This window comes from Astatotilapia calliptera, chromosome 7, assembly GCF_964374335.1.
Source record: "Astatotilapia calliptera chromosome 7, fAstCal68.1, whole genome shotgun sequence".
In the NCBI taxonomy this organism is placed as follows: domain Eukaryota; kingdom Metazoa; phylum Chordata; class Actinopteri; order Cichliformes; family Cichlidae; genus Astatotilapia; species Astatotilapia calliptera.
Genome location: NC_137428.1, coordinates 6,129,251 through 6,154,898, shown reverse-complemented (window position 1 = coordinate 6,154,898; position 25,648 = coordinate 6,129,251). Strand labels below are relative to the sequence as shown.

At 40.5% G+C, this 25,648-nt stretch overlaps 1 protein-coding gene across 1 annotated transcript in view; it reads left to right on the top strand.

Moving 5' to 3' along the window:
* Nucleotides 1–5,248: 5,248 nt before the first annotated feature.
* The window catches only part of spon1b (spondin 1b), a 118,584-nt gene continuing 98,184 nt past the window's right edge, over nucleotides 5,249–25,648 (top strand). The window contains exons 1-3 of the mRNA XM_026172776.2: nucleotides 5,249–5,727; nucleotides 6,985–7,091; nucleotides 25,295–25,428. Coding sequence (XP_026028561.1) covers nucleotides 5,502–5,727; nucleotides 6,985–7,091; nucleotides 25,295–25,428 — 467 coding nt within the window. The 5' untranslated portion in view covers nucleotides 5,249–5,501. The remainder of the gene's footprint in view (nucleotides 5,728–6,984; nucleotides 7,092–25,294; nucleotides 25,429–25,648) is intronic.

Here is a 25,648-nt window from a genome sequence, read left to right as displayed (position 1 = left end):
GTACCCGGAGAGAACCCACGCAAACACGGGGAGAACATGCAAACTCCACACAGAAAGACCCCGGCCTGATGGTGGAATTGAACTCAGGACCTTCTTGCTGTGCAGCAACAGTGCTAACCACCGTGCTACCGTGCTGCCCTGCTGTATATTTCCACTACACATGTATAGTTCCATACATACTGGGTAAAACACACAAACACACTGTCTGTCGTAATTATGTTTCATTGAGTCTGATCGTACCTGTTTGATCTTCTTTTATCTGTGCAGTGATACGATCAGTGATCACTTGTCAGTGCTTTGGTGGTGCTGATGGTGTGTGTGTGTGTGTGTGTGTGTGTGTGTGTGTGTGTGTGTGTGTGTGTGTGTGTGTGTGTGTGTGTGTGTGTGTGTGCCTGCACTCTACAGTGTTCTATCCTTATTAAAGACATCGTGACACAATGATGAATGCCTCTCCAAGAGAGCTGAGATAACAGATTTTGCTGCTTGGCCTTGAGGCCAAGAGGTTACAAATGACATTTCAACTAACTTTATACAAGAGAAGCCCATAGTCCTCAGCTTTGAGGGTTGTTTTTTTTTTTTTTACTTAATTCAACTTTTCTCAATTTGCTTTCAGTAGTAGATACACTGGATTTCATCAAGTATTTTAATTTGATAAATAGATCTCATTTGTCTCTGATGCCTATCTGGATCCCAGCCATCCACGGTTTCAATGTGGAAAGCCTGTGTCCTACATTATAGTGGGGCAAGTCATCATATAATCTGAAAAGATCAAATTGCATCGGAGTTTAATTTAAAAGCAAAGCTTTTAACCCTAAATTGTTGCTTAATGACAGCAATCATTAAATAATGTCACAATGCTTTTTAGGATTTTAGTGAGGTTCGTTTTAGACATTTTCCAGTATAAAATATTAAAGAAGGTTTTTAAACTTTTTTACATTTAGATACATAGTCTCCATCCTTCCCAGGTTATTCAATATTAAGTATCTGTCAAACAAAAGCATCACATTTCAATTAGACACACATAAATTAAATAAATTAAATAATTGCTGTCAATCCATGACAGTAATCTAGTGCTGTGCTTGTGCAGCTTAGCTCTGGAGCCCATTTAATTAAAACTTTCAGATACTGTCTTATTTCGCGGTGTAATCTTCATACGCTTTATCCAAAGCACACTCTGTGTTGAATCACCTACTAATTATATTCACGGTATTTAGGGATTCACTGTAGCTGACTCGCTAGCAGCATAGCCTCTTCACCTGTCCTTTCTGCACCTGCATGTGCAGTGCAGAGCAGCTCCCTGAGTCCTACTCATACAGAGGTCAATTATCTTGGTAATAGTTGTACATCTTCACTCTATACGACTCTGGATACTGTGGGTCTGCTGAAAAAGAAAGCCTTGAATCAGAAGTACTTGATGTGGTATAACTCTCAAATGTGGACCTTAAAGCAGATAACTCATAAGCTGGAGAGTAAATGGCATCTCACAAATTTAGAAGATTTTCATTTAGACTGGAAACATAGTTTGTTGCTCTACAAAAATACCCTCTGTGAAGCCAGAACCTCTTGTTATTCATCCCTGATTGAAGGAAATAAGAATCCTGGGTTATTCTTCATCACTGTAATGAGGCTTGCAAAAACTCAGAGCTATGTTGAGCCAAGAATTTCTTTAATCATAACGAGTAATGACTTTATGAATTTCATCACAAATAAATTTTTTTTAAATTACTCATAACCATCTCACAGACATAAATGGCACTAGTGAAGGTTATAAATTATCTTCTTGTGGCTTCTGACAGTGGACTCATCTCTTTCCTCGTCCTGCTAAAACCTCAGTGCAGCGTTTGATTCTGCTGACCATATTTTATCACAGCGAGAGCATACTGTAGGTATTCAGTGCGCTGCATCATATCTATCTAATAAATTCCAATTTGTTCATGTAAATGGAGAGTCCTCTTCACACAATAAGGTTAATTATGGTGTTCCACAGGGTTCAGTGCTAGGACCAATTCTGTTTACATTATACATGTTTCCCTTAGGCAGTATCATCAGAAGAATACATTTTCACTGCTATGCAGATGACACTCAACTTTATCTATGCATGAAACCAGATAACACACACCAACTAGCTCAACTACAGGAATGTCTGAAAGACATAAAGACATGGACCTGCTTCTAAATTCAGATAAAACTGAGGTTATTGTACTCGGCCCAAAAAATCTTAGAAATTAGGTATTTAACAACATTCTTACTCTGGATGGCATTGGGTTGGCCGTCAGCAGCACTGTGAGGAATCTTGGAGTTGTTTTTGATCAGACATGTAGGACTGCTTTCTTCCATTTGTGCACCATCTCTAAAATTAGATAATCATCATCTATTTATTGCTTCTAGGCTGGACTACTGTAATTCATTTTTTATCAGGATGTCCTAAAAGCTCCCTGAAAAGCCTTCAGTTGATTCAAAATCCTTCTGGAAGAGTACTGACAGGGACTAGAAAGAGAGGTTCCTCTTCATTGACTCCCTGTCAAATGCAGTTTTAAAACTCTTCTCATCACATACAAAGTCTTGAATAATCAGGCCCCATCTTATCCTAAATTGTACTGTATCACCCTAGTCCAGTACTTTGCTCTCAGACTGTTGTTTTACTTGTGGTTCCTACATGGGAGGCAGAGCCTTCAGCTTCCAGACCTGTTTTCTGTGGGACCAGCTCCCAGTTTGGATTCAGGAGACACCTTCTCAACTTTTAATATTAGGCTTACAACTTTCCTTATTGATATTTGTAAATTTAGAGATTCTTCCCTTACTTACGCTGCATTGGGCCTAGGCTGCAAGAGGCGTCCTATAATGCAATCAGTGTTTCTTTTTTACTCACCTTTTTTGTTCACTCACTATGTGTTTATCCCAAAAGGTTGATTCTGTTCATCTGGACATAGTGTTTTCAGTGGGAGAAATGTGTGTTTATATACCGATCTGCATTTAATCGTTGGTCATTATTTATCTGGCTCTCTTCCACAGCGTGTCTTTGTCCTATCTTCTTCCCTTCACCCCAACCAATTGCGGCAGACGGCTGACCCTGTCTGAGACAGTTCTGCCTGAGGTTTCTTCCTGTTTAAAGGGAGTTTTTCCTTCCCACTGTCGCCAATACGCTTTGTCACAGGGGGTCAAATGATTTGGGGGGGTTTTCTCTGGTTTTTTTTGGATTATTGTAGGTCCTTTTCTTTACACTATAAAGCGCCCTGAGGCAACTGTTGGGATTTAGTGCTATATAAATACAATTGAAATGAATTGAATTAAATAAAGAAAATGCTTTCTATGTGCAGAAAAAAAGGGCTTTGTAAAATGATTAGAAATTCTATTACACACTTGAGCATGATATCAAGAGCTTTTTTAGAATCTTTATGGTCCATTAGAGGAAATGACTTCCACACTCTAAGATCAGTGCAATTTTCATATTTAATACACCCTTTTGGCCTATACTTCCTGCATTAGAACCTTATTACCTTCATGCAAGTCTTATTTAGGCAGGCAGATTGACTAGACAAGACAGATGCAGTGGCTACAGGACTTTTTACACAAAGGAGATATTTTACACTCTCGTATTAACTTATAGTCAGGAGACAAAGGAACTCATTTCATACTACTACTCTGCTGAATTCTTCTGACTTCACTGGTAAAACTTGCATAACCACATTTAATGTAAATACTTAATGAGATTAAACTGCTTCTTGCTATTCTACAGTATTAAGAAAACATGTTCCAGAGGACCAGACTAGGACATTTTACACCAATACTCTCTCCTGAAAAGCTTTGTTTCACTGCAGGAATGTTTCTGGCTAGCATACAAGCAGGCTGTTTTCATTCTGAGAGGCTGATGAGTTGTTCGGACTCCACATCTTGGTCAAAGCTTTGCTACAGACGTCAGACATCCGTCAGATAGCTTATAAAGCAGAGTACCTCCAGATGGGCTCTATCACAGGCAATACCGTTTAATTTAACTATTTCCAGCTCTACTCTGAGTTAGGTAATACTCCCTAGGTATGAACACATGCACACATATTTGGCATGCAGATACAACATGTCAATTATAATTGCATGCAAGTTCAGTACAAGTTTATTTTGTCCAGCTCAATTCTGTGTGTCATCTATTATTTAAACACACACCCACGCGTACATTTGTTCTCCCAAAAAGCTGTCATTGATGATATCGGTTAAATAAAAGCAGAAATTAAAGTTACTCAGAGTTGCTTTATATGTCAGACAGAATAAAATGAGGGCTGTAAAATGTCATAAAGGAACAAGATAAATTAAAAAAAGGGAAATGGATCAAAATATCATCTAACTTAAACTTCTTGCTTCAGCTGAGTCCAAACTACACATTTAATATGAGCCCTAAAACCCACACCCCGCCGCATTTCCATAATCCCTCATACTTTTCTCCATACTATAATAAAACTTGACGAGATGGAAGAAAAGTGCGGTGATGAGAAGAGTGACAAGTTTACCAAGTAGCTTAAGGCGCAAAGATACTTTGGCGTCACCTGCTGGACGGAACAAGCTGCCTCCCGGTTTAACTGACTGGCTTCCATAAATAATTAGAAAGCGGTTGTGGTTAGTGTGTTTGTAGATGCAAGGGGAGATGAATTGGTGCTTTACACGAACTAGATGTGTGAGGGGGAAAGATGGAATAAAACAGTGAAATAAATTATGATGAGAATGACGCAATTGAAACGATCACTTACGCATTTTTACGGTTCATTGTTGTCTGACGGTCAAGCTTCAGAGACTTTAATGTTGTGTTTATGTGTCACATGTGTCATTCATATTAAACTACAGGCAAATGGACAAATACACAAAGTACATGAAAGAAGCAAATGATATCGCTCACATTGGGCCAATGTGGATAAAATGCGCATAGCATTTCAGGAAAAAGACTCACGGGTCTGTTCCTGCTTCACTTTGCAAGTAACTAGACTTTTACGGTTGTAACGACTTCCTGGTGTCTTTAAGAGTGTTTAAAATCTGTTTTTACATTAGACCACCAGGCAAAACATTTGTAATTTCCCCCACGAGAACCACACAGACTGAGTGTTACTGTGCGTATTTCAGGCGAACGGAGGAAGGAGGGTGGGAGGTAAACGGTCCTCATTAAGCTACCGTTTGGACTTTCCCTCAAGTCCTTCAAGTCTGCTTTCAGTCTCTCTATCAGCACCACTGACTGATTTAGGAACAGCAGCAGCGGCAGCAGCTCTTCATTCACTCTCCCCTCTCGGGACCGCTTTACCGTGGTGCGCCCCAGACGCGCGCTCTCCTCACTTCAGGATGGACTCGTCTCCTTCTCTTCACCTTTACCACTGACTGTGACGCTGCCGTAGTTCAGTGGGAGTTCCCGGGGGAGGGGGCAGGAACTGTTCTTCTGTCCGCTGTTTCGCCTTTCCCCTGCTGGGTTGTGTATTGTTTTGATTGAACTGCCAGCGTACGCTCCATCTCCGGGCTGCAGTTCCGAGATGGGGATGTATCTGCATCTGCTGCTTTTGCAGTACTATTTCGTCTCGAGTTTTGTGTGCAACGCCATCGCGTTCGTGGAGGAGCCCTTCGGAGGGAGGTCGGACGGGTACTGCGGGCGGATCCTCCGGGCGCAGACCCACGGGACCCGGAGGGATGGGCACCATGAGTTCAGGCTCAGAGTGGAGGGAGACCCGGATACCTACCGGCCTGGCAGCACTTACAGAGGTAGAGTTGGCTTGTTTTGACACTTTGCGCAATTAGCGCGCAATCCTCAGAAAATTTAGCAAGTGGATTGTTTGCCAAGTTGAAACAGAGGCACGTGTACTTTTCAATTTCTGCTGTGTTTCACTTCCAAAACCACAACTATGTGTAATCACATGTTCTCACTGGCATCAAGGTAATAACCACAGCAATCACATTTTATTAGAAAATTGTAGCCTGAAGGACGCAATTTTCCAAACCCAGTCTGCTTCCTCTGGCCCCTTCTGGGAGAGTACTGGTTTGATAAGGATACTTAGAGTTATAATGTCTGACCTATATTCACTTCCTCTTCTCTCGTTGCCAGGAAATGGACGCAAACACACACTAACATACAAGTATCCACAGGAAGACTCACACAGATCTGGCTCCAATTAAGCTGACCCCTACAAATTTAAACTCCTCCTATCAGATGAATATGAGCACGTTTCAAAAAAGGCCTCTTTGGCCTGTGGCACAGAGATTGTTGATGAGTTTAGAAGAATCACTAATCAATTGTAATCACAATTCACTGGCATGTTTTAAGTACAAAGCTTCTTTTTTTTCTAAAAATTGAAATGAGTCCAGTGGAAGAGTGTTGGATGTGACCTGATGTGCTGCAGTTTTGCTGCAGGCATTTAAAACACGGATTGTAAAAAAAGAAAAGAAAAAAAAGGTCACCTTGTTTTAAAATCTCCCTGCTGTGATCATACCCCTGATCATGCAATGTTTTTGGCTGTGACACCACATTTCAGCAATCCATGTCTAAATTTTAATCAGCTATCAGGGTCCTATGAAGGACACCACCAAAGAAGAAATATCCCCCAGCCTTCATGGTGCTTAAGTAGGAAATAAGTTGACTAAAAAAACCAAACAGATAAAGCTGATAATATTGACACTTCTCCTCAGCGCCAGGAGCAAATTTAAGACAAATAGTATGAAAGTCAAGGTAAGGCTGAGCCAAATAAAATTTCACCCACATCTCATTATCTGGCTCCTGTTCCTGACCTGTTCCCCACACAAAACTCCAAAAAGATTTATAGTTTTATAGTCTTTTTTTATTCTGCTGTGAGATGCTAAACTAGTATTTATATCCCTCACTCTTCCACATCAGTCCAATACTCAAAGGAGTGCTGCTTTTACATGTTTCCCTGGGTGACCCTCTGTAACAGCAAGACCCTGATGTAACAATGTAAACGCCTCTTTTGTGTTATTGTTGAGTTTCTATGCACACATCTTTTACAGTGGTCCTCCTGGCAACCAGCCCTGCTTATTTCAGAGGCTTCACTCTCATCGCACTGAAAGAGGGCAGAGAGGGCACCACAGATGACGACTACACCGGCCAGTTCCAGGTAAGGCTAAGCAGGTGTGGAGAGAAGGAGGAAGGAGGTGGGATCGCTGCATACCGAATGTGCTCTTTGCTCCTTGGGAAAGTTCCCAAAAGATGAACTCATTTGTATGCTTTAATGCACATGGGAGTCGACTTAGCTGCTCCCTGCTGTCTTCTGGTACGGAGGTTAAAGGAGGTATTGCTGACAGATGCAACACAGCTTCCCTGGATGAAGCTAGAAAGCTGTTGTGGTGGAAAAAGAAAGAGATTCTTGCTACCGCTTTGGTGCAGCTCTTTCAGGGTGAGGCAGACATGGCATCATTCCCTGCTAAATAGCAGATATTTCTTTCAGCGGAAGAAGGGGAAGGCAGAGGAGGAGAGAAAGAGGCATATAGGGACGGAGAGAAAAGAGATAAACAAGGAGAGTTAAGAGAGCGAGATGTGAAATGTTTGGTTCAGTAGTAACACAACTCCCACTGAGCGGCAGAGAGCTCCTGAAGAGAGGGCCAGACTTCCTCAATTACCTCCTGCTCAGTGTAAACAGGAACACACATCTGTAGCTGTGTTTCAACATGCTGATCCTAACCAGACTCTTACCAAACATGAGCGAGAGGCCGCTTTCATGTAACCATGGGTTTAAAGAGAGGACTGAGAAGGTTTAACCACTTGTTTTAGCCAGTGAGTGTCAGTTATTTATCAGTCTCTTTGTCCTAAACCACAAGCTTCCATTTCAATCATGCTAGGAACATCTGCGTTTGCTGGACCTCCATGGCTTTGGTTAAACAGCTTAGTGGAAACCCGATGATCCCAGTAGAAAGAGTGAAAGTTGGAATCTGGACAGCCAATCATATATGAACTTTCCCACGTTTGAAGCAGTTATCTTAAATCCGTAACACTGTGCGGAACGACTTCTCTCTCTTTTTTTCAGCATTTGTCTTATTTACTTCAAAACACACTAATTAAAGACACCCCGAGGAGAGTTTGACCACAAGGAGAGCAATGTTTTTAAAAGTGGCTTTTTTTTGAGCTGCTATCAGACGGTGACTGAAATGAAAACAAGTATGTGGGTGGTGCGATGCTTATTCCTGCTGCTGGTTTCACACTACAAAATCAAACCATTAGAATATTGTGACTCCTGACCACTCCACCACCACCGCCTCCATCTGCCCATCAGGCCTAATCACCAGAGAGTTTTCTGTTTTTTAGGCACAAGCTGACAAACTAGCTCATGTATGTAATTAGATTACTACAGCCTTTAACTGTTATTTATGCAGCCTAACAGGCTGAAAGAGCCTCGAAAGTTAGTAGAACTAAAGACCTTCACAAGTAAAATTAAAACAGTAAGTTTCAGGCAAGTGCTATGACTTAACACAGTTTGCCTTAACTTGTTCCGCTGATATTCATCCACTACCAATTATGGTACGCTGAATCAGTCACCGCTTTCTCTGCTCTGGCAGCGGTGTATATGAAAACTGAGTCAGCAAAAGCTTGACCTATGTTGTTCTGGTTTTGACACACACAGTATGCCTTATGGTGGGCTATCGGTTGTTAACCCCCCTACAGAGGTGGGTCTAACAGCTTCTCTGGTGGAATCCCAGCTTCTCATTCTGTTGAACTTGGAAAACAGAGGTCTGTTGGTTGTGCTCTTTTTAAAAATGTATTTAAGTTTCACATTCAAATGCATTTTTTTGGAAAATTTTGTTTCTGTGATTGAATTTCTAGTATTTACTGACAGCTTTATTGTACATTAACATTTGTCATTGCAATGAATAAGCAAATCAGCGACACAGGCGACCAAATGTGCTAATAAAGATGGATGTATGCGAGGCAGTCTTTAAACTTCCTAAACATCACTAAGGGCTACATAATGCTTCAGCTAAATACAGTGTTTAGGATTGTTATAATAATCTTAACGCTGTCTGCTATCTCAGTAGCTTTGCATGAATCACAATCCAAAATAATTCTTATGAATTGGGATATAATTAAATTAAATACAATTTTATTTATACAGTGTCAAATCACAACAACAGTCGCCTCAAGGCGCTTTATATTGTAAAGCAATCATATGACCCCCTATGAGCAAGCACTTTGGCGACAGTGGGAAGAAACCTTTGGCAGAACCAGGCTCAGGGAGGGGCGGGGCCATCTGCCGCGACGAGTTGGGGTTAGCATCTTGGTGCAGCCCCTTAGTTCACTCTTTGTCTGAAACGAGCCGTATTTGCCGTTCTTCATTTAAAGACACTCACTTTTTCCAGCTTGCCTCACTTCAACACCCAAAAAAGTTCACATCAAACAACAACAAAAGACGGTTTCAAGTTGAACTTTACTTGAATAACGGTCAGGAAATCCTTGCCTGTTTATTTTCTAAGAAAAAAAATCCTTCACCTTACCTTTACTTTATATTTTCCACCTGTTTGTCCAAGCCTCACCTGCGGTGTTTCTGCACCCCATCAGTGGGGCTGGCCCTGACAAAAGGATTCAAGAGAAGAAAAAAAACACCTTTATTTCTTATACTGCAGATGCACTTCAAGGTGCTAAAAAATACAAATAATTAAACCTAGACATAAAAATTTCACTTATCAGTTCATCCCCCACATGCAACCTGGGTTCTTGGTTGCACACTGCACACTGTGGTGGGTCCCAAACACAGGTGATTCTGAACATTATTCCATTTGTATTTCTATATTTTTTATAGACAAACTTTAAATGTACTTTTAAATAAATCCATGTTGTGACATTAGTTTTCTTTTAAAGCATCTTTTTAAAGAAATGCATAAAAATGTCCAGGCTTTGCTGAAATATCAGTTTTTTCCAACATTCTTCAGGTGAATTGTTAATTCACAGTCATTTGTTCTGCCCGCAGAGACTAAAAGAGAGGGAGAGATTGAACTGATACTTAATATATTTGTTTACTGGTTCATTGGTTCATTTACTGGGCTGCTTTTGCTCTGGTAATTCTATATAGTGTGAAGTCTCACATGCCTGTCTTTGCCTCCTGCAGCAGAGTTGCCTCTAGGTTTGTTCTCCAACTTCTCAAACAAGAACATTTTTAATGAACATTCTTTGCAAATGATAAATGACAAACAGCAGCCAGAGGATAAACAACAACACACACCCCCAAAAAAGTCATCCATTAAAAACATTGAACACGAAAGAGAAAAACACCAACTGTTGAAACTAGCTGTGTGCTGGTCTGAAAAATTGAGTTCTTGAGGATGAAAGTGTTGTGAAAACCTCTTAAGGCAGAAAAAGTAAACTTTATAAATGTGGATTTTTCTTTCTAGCTCACTGTAGGAAAACAAAGATTCCAGAAACACCCCACATTGTTTGGTCGCTCCCAATAGGACCTTGGTTTTGTCTGAATTCAGATGAAGGACATTCGGTGACATCTAATTCAGCTGGGCAGTCATGCAGTTCAGCTAACTAGCTTTTTGGTTTAAACAGTTCAAACTTCTGTGTGATTTCTGCTCCTTGCACCTCCCTGTCTCAACCTCAGAGTCCCAGCAGAGTCTGGAGTGAAGCTGATACCAGGGAGTAGGCAGAGAGCAGAAACTGGAACAGTGTGGGCTGAGCTTGAACTGAATTAAAGTTGACAATCTGCCTTTGCAATCTGTTTGATACATATTGGTAGAATCCATCAGATTCTCTTTGTTCTTTAATTGACAGTTGTGATTTCCACTTTTCCCAAAAATGTGGGAAATGATTAAGGACCAATGAGATAAGCTCTTGTCAAGACTGCTTGGTTTGGAAAAGTTCTGAAAAGTTAATGTGGGGGTTGAAAAACGGATACCTAGCATAGTTCACTTGATTATCGAAATGCAAACTTTACTTTGGATTCACTTGGTAACAGAAACAAGTTATTAAGATGACTTCATTCATTAAATACGCTGTCCTTTGTGTCCCATTTTATAATAGTGGGTCGATAAGAGAAGATGCAGCATGACAGTGAGTCTGGCTTTTTATCTAAATGACCTAAATCCATCAAGCCAGGCTTCTCTTTATCATTGAGGTTTACATAATAATACTTGAAATGAGTTATGCACAACAATGCCTGAAACTTTATTTTCCTCAAGTTAATTATGCTGCTAGTTCTGCAAAGTCATGATTGTTATTGCGCATAGAAAGAGAAGCCAAATGAACACAGTTGTGTTTCCCTGTATGGCTGTTCTCTCTCCTTGCTCTCCGGTGCTCCGTTGTCTCTGGCAGCTGTCCTGGAATGTGCCCGCCTGCTGCTTCACTAAAACACCACAACTGAGAGCTGCTGCTCATAGTTTTTTTTGCTTAAGCAATAATCTTCTCTTTGTCCCCATTACTACCATTAAAAGACTTCTGCCTTAATGTGTCAGACCTTGGAGAACATGTGCTGCCAGTGTGCATCTGTGAGGGAGACTCGGTATCGCACTCACCCGGCACTCATTGTCTGCTCTGAAATGTGTGCCTTTGTGCTTATACATGCGCTGAATGGGCATACGGGTATAAGAGTGGGACTGCGTGTGTGTTTTTCCCAGCCCTCCTTGTGTTACTGTGGGACGTGGGTCATATTTATCTAGGCCAGCAACGTGTTATTGCTCAGGGAGACAAACGGAGCTTGTTTGGATAAGCGAAGCGTTGAGCAGACGGGAGATATTATCTTCTTCTTTTTTTCTTGCACAGATTATCCGGGGTTCTGAGTTTAGCTGGGGATAAACAAACTCAATCCGTTTAAAGCCATAGGCTTGAGACAGAGGCAATTACACAAGCCAAGTAGAACTTGGAGAGCTATAAAGAAAAGGGTGTGAAGGATGTGTGCAGGGTTGGAATGATGGTGACCTGATATGTAGTGTAATCACCCTCTAAAGTAATCCTGCAGTAATTATTGCTTCTGTTAGCACCCAAAGCCCAAGCACCGCCTCTAACAGCCCGTCTCTGTTTTCTGATGGGCAGAAGATTACAAGGACAACTGTGTGCTTATTGACTTCAAGGAACTTCCAAGAGTTTACACAACTTCTATTTATTATGCCTGGCAAGCTGGTTGCTTCAGATGCTTGAGGTTTGCATAAATAATGCGCGCTGCTCTGATTAAGACTTATTAAATACATTATGCATCAAGACAATGAGTACAGGCCTCTTTGATTCTTTGGGGATTCAGTTCTAGCTCTTCGAGTGTCTGACAAAATGAATTCTCAGAAGTAGGTGACATATCATTTTAGGGCATTTTATAGCCATCCAAAACATATAAATAAATGATCGTTATGCAAATCTGCATCGCAGTTTAATCTAACATTATGGTTATTCAAGCAATACCCAAATACTGAGCAAGAGCATTTGCTGCACTTTGGTGTCTGATAACTTTATTCTGCTGCAATGAATGTGAATTTTAAATATCTGTCTGCAGGAAATATTTATTTGGCATAAGTAATTACAGCTCCATCACTGATTAAACTTAAACAACAGAAAACTGGTTCCCAGTAGGTTAATCTTCAAAAAAAAAGAACTGATCTCATACTTGGTTCCATCACTCTTATAAGAACAACTAGAGATGGCATTGCCAGGAGTCGGACTTACAATGCACAACAGATAATTGAAAATTTTAAGATGTATCAGTTCATTTCAATGACTAATGTCATCGATCAAGAAATGCACAAATCTGATGTGTCACCAACAAGCAGCCCTGATGAGGGGGCAGCTACCGTAATCTACTGAAAACACAGGCACATATTATTATTTGGTAAAATTAAAAGTAACAAAGTATCAGATTTTAAGCACTAAGAGGAAGGCGGGGTATACCCTGCAAAGGCACCATATGTTGCAGGGCTCATATTGGCAGACAACCATTTAGACTCACCAGCTAACCTAACCCTCATGCATGTCTTTGGGAGGAAGCTGAACATACAGAAAGGACCCAGCCTAGATTTGGACCCACGACCAATGAGCCATTACTGAGAGGCAACAGTGCTAACAGTCAGCCGTTGACGGGACTGTATGGGTCCTGCGGCTATTCTGAAGATGAAAACTGACAGCTCACATGGAACATAGGATTCATCAAGAGTGTGTCTGCTTTATTACAAACGTTCCCGACAAATAAATATGGAGTCTGTTTAACAGCTGACATGTTTAAAACGTAGAGAACACAGGATTATTTACCTTCAGATTCTGATCCATCCGGCGTAAAAGATTTTATTGCAAATGCACATATCACTCTTTGTTTATGGATGGTGTGTAATGCTGCAGGTATGTATTAAAATCAAAGGCAATAATCTGATTCACAGCCAGCTATGGGCAACAAACAGGAGATCCACTAATGTTTCTACAAACTCCCAAATTACATTTAGTGAACGATGTTATTCAAACAGGTTCAAACATCAAAAACACTTCATATTAGAAGCTTTGTGATGGATATTTCAGTGTTCAGGATACAATACAAGAGAAAAGTAGCCTAAAAGAGAAAAAACATACATCACTGTCCTCTAACATATGCACACCCAAAGCGCTATTTTTTATTTTTATTACCTAAATCAAAATATTATGTGCTCATGCTTAGATTTTTGTTATAAGCAATTACCAAACTGGTAATATTTCCTTATTGATACATTGGTTGTTTTTGAAATTTTATTTGCTGATAAACCAGAAAAACATATTGGACCCCAAAACCAGTAATAGAAAACACTACTGCAGCAACACCACTGCAAAACAACCAGTGAATAGCTTGTTTGATGGAACACAAAATAGAGGTACCAGGTCTTGCAATTAAACTCTTCTTCTTCTTTTGAAGTAAAGTTTCGCCCTCTGACATTATACTAATTACACTGTTTGACTGACGGTCGATCGCTGGGAAGTTGTGTGCAAAAAATAGCACAACGAAGCTCCAAAAATGAAGACCAAATTAGGATCCAAAGATTTCCTCCCACTTGACAAATTCCTAATAACACAGTATTGTGTGAAATTGTGGTTTAATCTACATTACTGGAAGCGAATGGATGGATGGATGGAGGAAAAACTAATTGCCACTGTTTGCTGTCACGGAAATTATCATCACTTCATTTTTAGTGTTTGGAAGGAAAAAGTGATCGAGGGTGACTGCAGTGGTCTCCACTCTCTGTGACTCACTTTGGGTCTGTGCAGGAGCCTGTATAGTTTGTTCATGCTGTTTCGTGCTGGCAATAGCCTAAACAATCTCTGTGGGCCAAAAGAGGTTGGAAGACAGGCACATGCATACATACACAAAGGGACCCAATGAATATGCATATTAAACATGTTTATCTGTTAGAAAAATGACTGGATAAGGTATTATTCAAGTTAAATTGCTACCGTGGACTCTAGGCGAGGCTTTCTGCCATTTGGAATAAACCAGTAACCTTTCATACAGTTATTCACCTTTTATGTTCCTCCCATTTGAACTGTTTATATATGCTTAATGTTCATTGTACCAGAGATTTTGTTTGACTAAAACTAAGGTCAGCTGCTTACTGACTGATAGATAAAGGTAACTTACTGAAAAAGTCTAATGTTCTGTTTTTAAATGTATTTATTTAGTTATTTTTGTTGGTTTTAACTTCTCCAGATTCACGCATACACAGAATGAAACAGCTGGTTACCATGGAAGCGAAGCCAGCAATCTGGTAACCCATTGGTTATCATCTGATGACTTGTCACTGAGTGCTGTCACCAGAAGCAATGAGTCTTCCTGTGTAACTATCACATATTCAGATATTTGATATCTAACATCATCAAAGCATCCAGGTCAAGACTTCCTGTTTGTGTGCCGGTCATTGTTTACAGCCTGACTGTAACAATGCAAATACATTCTTCAAAATCTACTGTGATATTAAAGCCAAGGGTTTTTGTGGTTGCATTAAGGCCCATGATTTCATGTAGAGAGTACCCAGAAAGCTTGCAGTACCGGGATTTTGCCTGCTGCCTACAGATTCTGCACATTGATATGCAAATGTATATTTGTAGAGATCGAAAAGTCAGTGACTATATAATTAAGTTTGAGAAACAGGTTAAAAACAGTTTTCTGTCATACAAAGTCTTTTTACTGTGGGTCAGTCATTAAGTGTGCCCCCTAAATATGCTGTTTTGTCAAGGTGACAGACTTGTCTGATGTTTTCAGCGCTTTTATCACCACATGTCAATAATGTGAGAAAAGAGAACACAACAAACTGAAAGAAGGGCAGGAAGCAAATCATTTGAGACTTCATAAAAAACCTGGCAGACCATTTCTAGTGTGCATGAACACAAACAAGAGATGAAGACTCTTTGGTCTGATCTTTGTGACAGCAAAACGGTTTTAAGAGTTTCTCTGAAATGACCCCCGCAAACCATTAGTGCTCTATAAATGTGGATATCACTGTAAAAGAAGGAGATTTTAAAAAGAGCTTTGGGGCTTTTTTTTTATATGAAATAGACCCAATGAACAATGCACTCCCTCTTTTTCAGCGTTATTTTGTGTAATTGAATGCCAAAAGCCACAGAATTGGCTCCATTTGCTAGGAAATAGAGCCACACACACACACACATGTCTGATTTTTTTTCTTTTTCTTTTACAGAGTAGCTGTTTGGATTTGTGACACTTCTCCCTTGGTTGGGTGGCTCAGACAAAAAATGTAATATGATGCAATATTGGTGATAGCCCCAAGATCTCGGCGGTGTTCTGCAGTAATAGCACAGCTTTGATTGATGGAAAGCTCAAGGCAAAATGTCGGTGCCTCCAAGGTCTTCATCAAGACAAGAGAACTTTGTTACTTTCTGAAATAAGCTCGTCTTCAAGTGTTGACGTGACATTTCAATCTATCTTTCTGTCTGCTTATGTTTTTCCTCTGAAAAGTTTTATCTTTGCACTCAAGTCCCAAAGGTTTTAACTGTATTCATTCCTTTGTAACTGCTTTGCATTTAATTACTAACTTGCAAAGTCTGTGCACACACCAACCGAAACCAAAAAAAACGCCAACACGCATAGCATTGCACACTAATATCACTCTTATTGTCAGATTTCTCTGGGGATCGTGGGTTTGCATTGTCTGTCTTGAGCTCTCTGTCTCTTTGTTTTGTGTGTGTGTGTGTGTGTGTAAGCACAGTTCTGCGTTTGCTTGTGCAGGGACTCTGAAGCATCTGTGTTTACTGTCTCAACATGGAGCAAGAGATTGAGAGAGCGAGATTGAGACAGACAAACCGTGGCGTGGACACTCGTAGACATCGGGGTGTGCAGTGAAAATAAATGCTGCTTTGCGAGTCTTCTCACACGCCTTCACTCGTTCTTTCAGGGTCTTTCCATTGCATGCACATTTTGGGTGATTGAACAATATGGGTTGAACATTCAATGTGTCTGACTTTTTTAGTAGCTTTACTGTTTACAGAATAGTCATGACAGAAATATCACCACTGTGTAAGTAGTTGTTCTTCTACAAGGCTGTCCGTAATGGGGATTTTATTGTCTGGACTTAAAGCCTCACTGCGATTAGTGCAGTTGCAGATTTGCATACTTGTCTTAATTTAAGACTCGCCTGTCTTCAGACTGTTTTTCGTGCAGTGACTTTAAAGCCAGTGTTTCAGACTGGAGTCTTTACTTGTGACCTTAACCTTCTTGACTTCTAACATTAGATTATCTTGAAGTGGCATTTCATTTATCTCTCTTAACTGTGTCCTTTTCCAGACTTGGGACTTGCCCTTTTTTAGCATAGCACTTCATATTGACATGATCGTATCCCACAGTTGCTGCATGTTTTTCAACTCCATTACCATGATGTGAATCTGCTGGTCCACCAGTCCCAACTGTTCTTTATCAGGTTTGGACTTTGTTACATGGCATATTATCACGCTGGACGTAGCAATCAGGTGATGGGCACACTGTGATCATAAAAGGATGCACATGGTCAACAACAATACTGTCATCTTTAAACAATGCTCATCTGGTACAAGGGTTACCAACTGAGCATCACCTCCGGCCAGAACTGTTAATACAGGGCAGGATGGAGCCACGGTTTTATGTTATTTATGTCAATTTTTGACCTTACAATCCAAATGTGGCAGCAGAACTTGAGGCTCATCATACCAGGCAAAATGTTTCCAATTTTTTGTTGTCCAAATCTGGTCAGCTTTTTCAAATTGTAGCCTCAGTATCCTGTTTTTACCCGACAGGCGTGGCATCCAACGCTGTAGTTCGTCTGCTTCAAGATTTGATGTGTTGTGCATGCAGAGATGGTCTTCTGTATAACTCATCTGTAACCAGGGTTTATTTGTCTTACTGTTGCCTTCCTATCAGCGTAAAGCAGTTTGACCATTCTCCTGACCTCTAACATCGTGAAGGTATTTTAGCCTAAAGACCTGCAGTCACTGGGCATTTTCTCCTTTTCAGACTGTTCTCTGTAAACTCTAGAAATGGTAGCATGGGAAAATCTCAGTATGTCAGTAGTTTCTGAAATACTCAAATACTCAGAGAAGTCTGTCTGAGACCAACGATGTTCAAAGTCACTTAAATCACCTTTCTTCCCCTTCAATGTACAGAGTTGCTGCCATGTGATTGGCTGATTATATATATGTTTTACAAACAGTTAAAAGCATCAACTTAACAAACTGTCTGGTTAGAATTAATTTTTTTTTTTAAGTATTAAATAAAAAAAACAAAACAAGACATGACCGTGATGCTGAGTAAAGCGCTGGGTCAACATGACAGCACTGTTCTGAAAATAAGCACTGCTGTGATGCATTCATTTTTGATCTGTTCTTTAGGCCATAATAAAAGGCTCATTATGCAGTGTAAACGCTGAATAGATCAATGGTGGAATGAGTGTTTTGAAAAGTTTGCAAGGTAGTCATGCTGGATATTAAATGCTCTGAAAGTTGTATTTCAGCCTGGATAAAATGAAGTTAAAGTGCTACAGTTTCCAACTTGAGAAACAGTGAATGATGTCATTTCTGTGGATCAACCTTTAAAGTCAACTTGAAGATTCACATTTAGAAATGAGAAAACTGTATTCTTGTCTTTCTGACATAGATCTCGGGTAGCACCACAGCCATCCTTTGTCCAACTATGATTTTAGCATCTTGTTTTCACTTACACCACTAAATTAGAAGGCAAGCAGGGACAAGTTCCCCTTATAATTAGAGCATGTGCATTTACATGCAAATTAAGTATCTGAAGGCAGTCTTCACTTTACTCTGCAGAGTTAGCAAGTTCACTCACTCTTCAGACAGAGAGCAGTCGAGAACTGCCATTATGAGTTACAGTTGACCTTGGCCTGAAAATTCTGTCTTGACATGGAAATTAACTTTCTTGACCCAGGTGCTTTTTCCTTACCTAAATTTGGACTGGGTCTTCCCTGTGTTCACTTTGACAATCTGAAATATCTATCTTGACTTGTTTTGGGTTGGGTTAAGACGTAACTGTCTTAAATATGCATGGGATATGTTTTAACCTATAATGTACACTATATGCCAAAAGTATTGACTCACCCACCCAAATGATTGAATTCTGGTGTCCCAGTGGAAGTGATTAGGCATGCAGACTGCTTCTACAAACATTTGTAAAAGAATTGGTCGCTCTCAGGAGCTCAGTGAATTCCGGCAGATAGGATGATACCTTTTATAACCCAGTTATGAAATTTCCTCACTACTAAATATTCCACATTCAACTGTTAGTGGTATTATAAGAAAGTGGAAAGACAGCAACTCAGCCACGAAGTAGCAGCCTCCTAGTTCAAGTGAAAGGAACTCTTAAGAACTCGCTTCAGCATACTTAGACAGTTTGGAAAATCGCCTCCTTCCAACTTTGTGTGAACAGTTTGGGGATGGACCCTTCCTGTTCCAACACCAGTGCACAAAACAAGGTCCATAAAGACATGGATGAGTGAGTTTAGTCTAGAAGAACTCTACTGGCCTGCACAGAATCCTGACCTCTGTTCGGAAGTCTATGCAGCTTCTGAACGAAAGGACAAAAATTCCCATCAATAACTCCTAAACATTGTGGAAAGTGAATTGTGCTTCTATTGTAAACAGACTGCAGTGCTGTCTGATAGGCAAACCAATCTGATAACATGAGGAGGATCACACACTCTGTAGCACTGTTGTGCTCTTTCTCTCAATGTTAAATGTTCACCAGCACTGTTACAGAAATTAAGCAGAGTTTTCCTCATGTCTAGACTGCATCTTTGCGCCATCCTTGTACATGTTCTGTTTTGAATCCACCTCGTTATTCTTAATATATGTTTAGATTCCTCTGTCAAAAAACTCTGCCTTTCTCTCAACCCAATGAAGAAGAGTCTGTGACTCTTGTCTCCCTCTTTTTGTCCTCAGGACTTTGGGACTGGGTGTTAGGTCATTGTTATTGTTGAGGCGAAGCAGCTGTAGAATGCTAGCTACTAGGTCAGAGGTGATGTGTGGATGTGTGCTTTTGTTTTTTGTGTGTGTTTAGTCTATTAAAATGTCTGACAAGGTCCAAGTACCGAAGGGACTGTGCTAGACATGTCATGAATACACAAGTTTGTTATTATCCAAAGCCTCTCTCAGGGACTCTCAAATTGTCTGCTTTCCCACAACTTTGCTTTCAGCCCAAACTGGTGTCATTTCTGTGATTCCGAGTAGCAAAAAGCAGCAATTGTCAATGTCATCAAAACTGCTTCTGATATTGTCTTAAGATTAAGCATAAATGGTAAAACAAATCATATTAAAACTAAATTTACACTCTGTTTTCACCATCATATAATACATGAAACATTTCATTTTTCTTGCCGTTTGATGAAGATGAGACCTCTCGTTCTGTGCATCAACTTATACTATAAGCGTATTCTTGTGTTCTGGCTGTCCTGTAAGTATAGTTTTGTTTTTTTGTTTTGTATCTTTAGCCATCAGAATTGTTGCCTGAAGGCCAAGAAAGATGCCAAGCGGATTTACCAATTGGATCATCATGGCCTTGCCATATTGGTCCATTTGATTGACCTTTATTATAATTATGTATTTATTTTATTTTATTTTCGGTTGTTACAGATGGGACAGACATGACTGGGGGATAGGACAGGGAGAAAGAATGAAAGAAAGAGAGGGAGAGAAAGAAAAATAGAGGGGAGAAGAGACGGTGAGAAAGTGGGGAAGAAAAAAAAAGAAACACAAGCAAAACACGTGGATAACCTGTATGGAGATAAGAAAGAACAGAAGAGAAAACAAACAAAAAGAGCAATACAATAAATACAAAGCCATCACAATAAACTAGCTAACAGTAGATAACAGCAGATACTAAATATTACATGTTATTGTGCAGTACGCAAGATTGACAGCACACAATGTGCTTTGAGGCAGCAGCCAAGAAAGGTGTAGTTTGTGTCTGTGAACACCCGTGTGTACACCTGTGTGCACACCTGTGTGGATCAGCACACTTGTATTCAAAAGGTTTCTCCGTGTAACGATCTGCTAGGGAGTGTGGGGAGCCATAGCCCCGTCCCCCAGGCCATGAAGCAGGTATGGAGGAGATCCAGGCCCCAGACATCCAGAGGCCCCAGAATGCGAGGACCCAAGGAGGACCACCAGAGGGGCAACCGTGCCACCCTCCTGGGAAGAGCTGAGGAGAGCCCCAAACGAGAGGTCACCCAGCAGCCCCAGAGCAGAGGCCAGAGGGGGTTGCAGTGACGTGCCCGCGGGCTCTGCTGGCAGCCAGAGGCAGACACAAACGTGCATTCCCACCCCTATATACACAAACAAATACTCGGCACTCACCCGACGTGGAGACAGACACAAATAGACACTGTACAGACATTCACACTCCCCAAACATACTCTATATCCCACGTCCGGGTATGGTTTGTCCCTCTGGGGGTGGGGGTACCCGGACCCAGGAGATTTAACCCTTTTCTCTGTGGTGGAGAAAAGCAGACTGCCTCCTTATCTGCAGTAGCAGGGAGGCCCCGCATCCCAGACCCCAATCCGACGGCCAGCACCTCCTCCCAGCCCCCCAGCCCCGACGGTTAACAGAATGGGGGTGAGTGAAGACCCCAAACCTCCCTCCGCCTGCTCATATGTAGTGTTGCTGCGTGCTGTTCTAAAGTGCATTTAAAACACAGGAGGGCATGGTGCTTCCTGCCAGAGAGCAGCACGGCTCCTCCCGAAAACCCTCAGTGTCTATATGCATTTAAAATTAAAGGGTAGGGCACCAGCGCCAGAGGGGGGTTTGAATACACTGACCATCCTCTGGATGCTGTATAATGTACCCACCCCCAAGCCCCTATATGTATGTGTGATGAGAGTATGAGTAATGTGGATGTCTAGGTTGCGGAATAAAATTGACAGTGTTATTTTTAGAAACTCCCACCATGCTGTTAGAGAAGAGCTGATGTTGACGCTTTTAAAGCATTCATGTTGTTTGATGTTTGAGCTGGTAAATGGTAGGTCTGAAATCTCTAGATTATTACATAGTGCCTGTTCAACATCTATCCAGGGTTCATCTAAGAAGGTGTGTTTTAACCATCTAGAGATGAACTGAAGCCTGTTGGCTAAAAAGTAGTGATTAAAGCCGGTCGGAGGAGGCACGCTCCGTTTTGCGTAACTATTTTTAAATCCAGGTAGCAGTGCAACCACATAAGCTAGCGCAATAGTTTTTTTTTGCATATGAAACCGGAGGAGTTGTACTTACATGTTATGCCATCAGCTTGTCCTAAGTCACAGTTTCCTTCCATATATAGCTTTGCAAAAACTGCATAAAAAGCACTTGCAGCAACAAAAACATAATATTCCAGAAACACGCTTTGCCGATCTGATCAGCTGTTTGTAACACTTCCTATGTCCATCAGCGCGAACTATTGCATGTCCGCCATGTCCTGGAAACCGGAATTGACGCCATTTTGCAGAAATGTAGTTTTTTACCATCAGGGCCTTATGAGCCTGTACTGGTGTTTTTAAAAGTTATGTTTGATTTTATGACTTTCTGTGTCGTTTCTCGGATGTTTAGGACTCATATTGCACTGCTGGAAATAGTTTATTTTGATGCATATGCTGTTTTTTTTTTTTGCAAATTTGCATTATAATATTTATTTTCTTTTTGCCTGCAGTATATAAAAATTGGTGTATTTCAAAAATAAAACTATGGCGACACTCAAAATAAATTTCCTGTGGTGGGAAACTATTTTGTGCAACTTTTTGTATTTACAGTTTTGAGGGATAAGCCTCTTAAATTTCTCTAACTAGAAACAGGGCTCTAGAGTGCGACCAATTTGGTCGCAAATGCGACCAAATTTTTTAGTGGTGCGACTAAAAAAGATATTTGGTTGCACCTGTGCGACCAAATGTTCGGGTAGCAAAAAAAAAAAAAAAAATCTGCAACCTTCCCTGTGGTCAACAACAGACACACATTATGCCCCTATCGTGGACTAAACCAATCAGAGATAGTAAGGGGCGGGACCTCTCTGATTGGCCGTGGTCCAGTTGAAAGTGCAGGTGGAAGTGGGAGGTGAGTAGCTTGAATAAAGCGATATCAATTCATTAAATCCTGAATCGACTTTTAAATATAACTGTGTTTTGCCAGAAACTCCAGATTCTCAGATTAAAGCTCACAAAACCATTTCAACAACAACCAAACAGCAAATGAGAGCAGGTACACGGATTCCACACAGAGACGTAAACACAGAGCGGACCGACTCATCAGAATCAACTTTGTCTTTCTCGGCTTTCTCACCCGACGGCCCGCAGACGGACACGCTGTCGGAGCTTAGCGATTCTGATGCGTCCGGTCCGCGCTGTGATTATGTCTTTTTGCGCTGATTCTGAGCTGCAGGTTTTGTCTCTCCAACCAAAATCCACCGAGCCAGCAGCAAAAGAAGCAGCAAACTGCGCTTCACATTTGATCAATGTCCTCATGAATTTTGCTGTTTTGCTTCCACGACTATTAAAATCACACTTCATGCACAGCTAGCTCTCTCTCTATCTCTCTCTGTACTTCAAGAACAGTTTCCCGTCTCCAATCTCTGTTTTCTGTATTATTCATTCGCTTATTGCCTACCAGTCTACCGTTGTTTACAGCGCTGTCGGCTGCTGTCTTTTTCTTTTCTTTTTTTCACTTAAATGACCTCGGACAAGAAAGCTTGTTTTTTCTGTTGTTCAATACTGAAGAAATTTAAACTTTATATGCAGAACATTGTAGAATATTTTAAGGTTATCTGCTATAAAAAGCCAGACCAGGAAAATCTCCTTCATGTTTTTCTGTGTTTTATTCTCAGTTACTTTGACACAAAGGCATCTGCTGTGATGTTCACAATTCTGATGAAGTCAGTACTGATAAATGATCAGAATTATAATATTTCTGACTGTATGAGGCTAAGTTGAATCGAATCGGGACTTTGAAAACCGGAATCGAATGGATTATAGAAATCAGTGATGATACCCAGCCCTAGTGAGCAGCCTAGGCACGACAGAAGTGGATGTAGCTGTAATAGGAAAGGAACTATTGCTAACTTTTTTGTTAAGTTAAGGCCTGATCCTTCTGAAATTCATAGCCAGTGCTCTGACACGGTGTCATCAATCTTTGAATGCTAAAAAAGCACAGTGTATCCAGAAAAACACATATTATATAAATTATTATAAAATTTGTGTGCGCCTAACTTTGGTGCTGGTACGCCTAACTTTTTAAAGTTAGGCGTACCGGTACGCCCATGGCAAAAAGTTAGTCTAGAGCCCTGTAGAAATATATGTTAAAAAAACAAAAACGATTATGGAAGGAGCAATTAATCGGAAGAACTGTTGATTTTGACCAGTTAATTGTCACGGTTCTGGGTCCGTTGGACCCAGTATTTTGAGTTTATTGTGTTTTGATTTAAGTTTGCATCAGGGATTGTGTTCTTGTTCTCTTGTCGTGTTATGGTAATGTTTATGTCTATTATTAGAGTTCCATGTTCTGTTTATCTGGGTTTAAGATGTGGGTTTAGTTTCATATGTCATTTCAAGTCTGTCTCTGTCTAGTCTGTGTCTTAGTAAAGTGTGTTTTGTTTCCTGTTTTATTGTGAAGGTCTGCGTCTCATGTGAGTGTGTTCAGTTTTACCTTTGTCTCGTCTTGTTGATTATTCCCAGCTGTGTTTCCACCCTGCGTCATCTGTGTGTTTCCCTGCCGTCACCATCTTGTACCGTCGTCCACCTTGCTTCATGTTTGAGTTCCGGTTTGTATTCAGTAGTTTAGTTGTCTCCAGTCTAGTTTAGTTCGTGCTCCATTTGCTGTTTGTCTATATTTATTTCGTGTCCAATAAACCACCTTCACTCCTCCACTACTGCCTGCAATTGGATCCTCATTTATTATTTTTATACGGCTCATCTCACTCGCCGTGACATTAATTGAATAATCTGAGACTCTTGAGAAAGAGTTTATCAATGCAATTACCACAGAGAGATTGGTTTGTGAGTTTTGGAGAAAAAGTAACACATCATCTGCATAAAGGCTGATTTTATGTTCTACATTCTTACATTTTATGCCCTTAATTGTTGTAGCCTGTCTAATTGCTGCTGCTAGTGGCTCAATAAAAATTGCAACAGTGAAGGGGAGAGTGGGCACCCCTGCCTGGTGCCCCTCAGGAGACAGAAGCTGGAGGATGTTTGGTCATTTGTTCTGACACAAGCTGTTGGGGAATTATATAATATTTTTAACCAGCTTACGAAAGAGTTTCCAAAACCAAATTTGTGTAAAGTTGCAAATAGAAATTTCCAGTTAACTCTGTATAGTTTATTATAATAATAGAAAAGCCAGCACACAATCTCACTCCTTATGTGCTGCAGAAAGTCATTAAATACAAGGACAGCACGCAAAAGTGTTTTGCTTCTATTTCACATTTTGTTGAAACCTCAATTTCTGCTACATTTCTTTTATTCTGAAAACCTACAGAATATTTTATGTTTTGTGTAATTGTTCGTCAGTTTCAATAAACTTGAAGAGTGTAATCTGTTGTCACTGATGCCTGCTCTGTTCTGTGCTGCTACTCTACCTGCCTCTGGTTTTTAATGCACGCTCTTCTAAAATAATATAAGTAATCATTGTCTAATAAGCTATTGTGTGTACTGTGTTTGATATATTGTCTATGCTACTTGGCAGAGCATAGAGGTGCAGTATTGCATTGTGAGGCTTGCTTGTAACATTGTTTTTGAATTCCCTTGCCTGGATTGATCTGGGTTCTCTTTTTCCAGGGAATTTTTAGGAACACCAACATTATATGATGCCATAAAGTTCAAAGTGACCTTTTCAGAAGCAAAGCCATTTAATACTGAATGCTCATCCTTTTCTTTCTAGATCATTGATGAAGACGAGACACAGTTCATGACCAACTGTCCTCCCGCGGTGACAGAGAGCACGCCTCGCAGACGCACCAGGATACAGGTCTTATGGACAGCACCACCCAGTGGGACTGGCTGTGTTATACTTAAGTAAGTTTTTTTTTTTTATTAATCCTTTATTTATCCAGGTAAAAATCTCATTGAGATTAAAAATCTCATTTACAAGAGAGACCTGGCATCATAGCAACAAAAGTCACATACCACATAGGTATATAACATTTAAAACAAATACAATATCCCATACAAACATGTGTAAAATATACAATGACAGATCAAATTTTGCTTTTACGATTATTCATCACAGAGACGT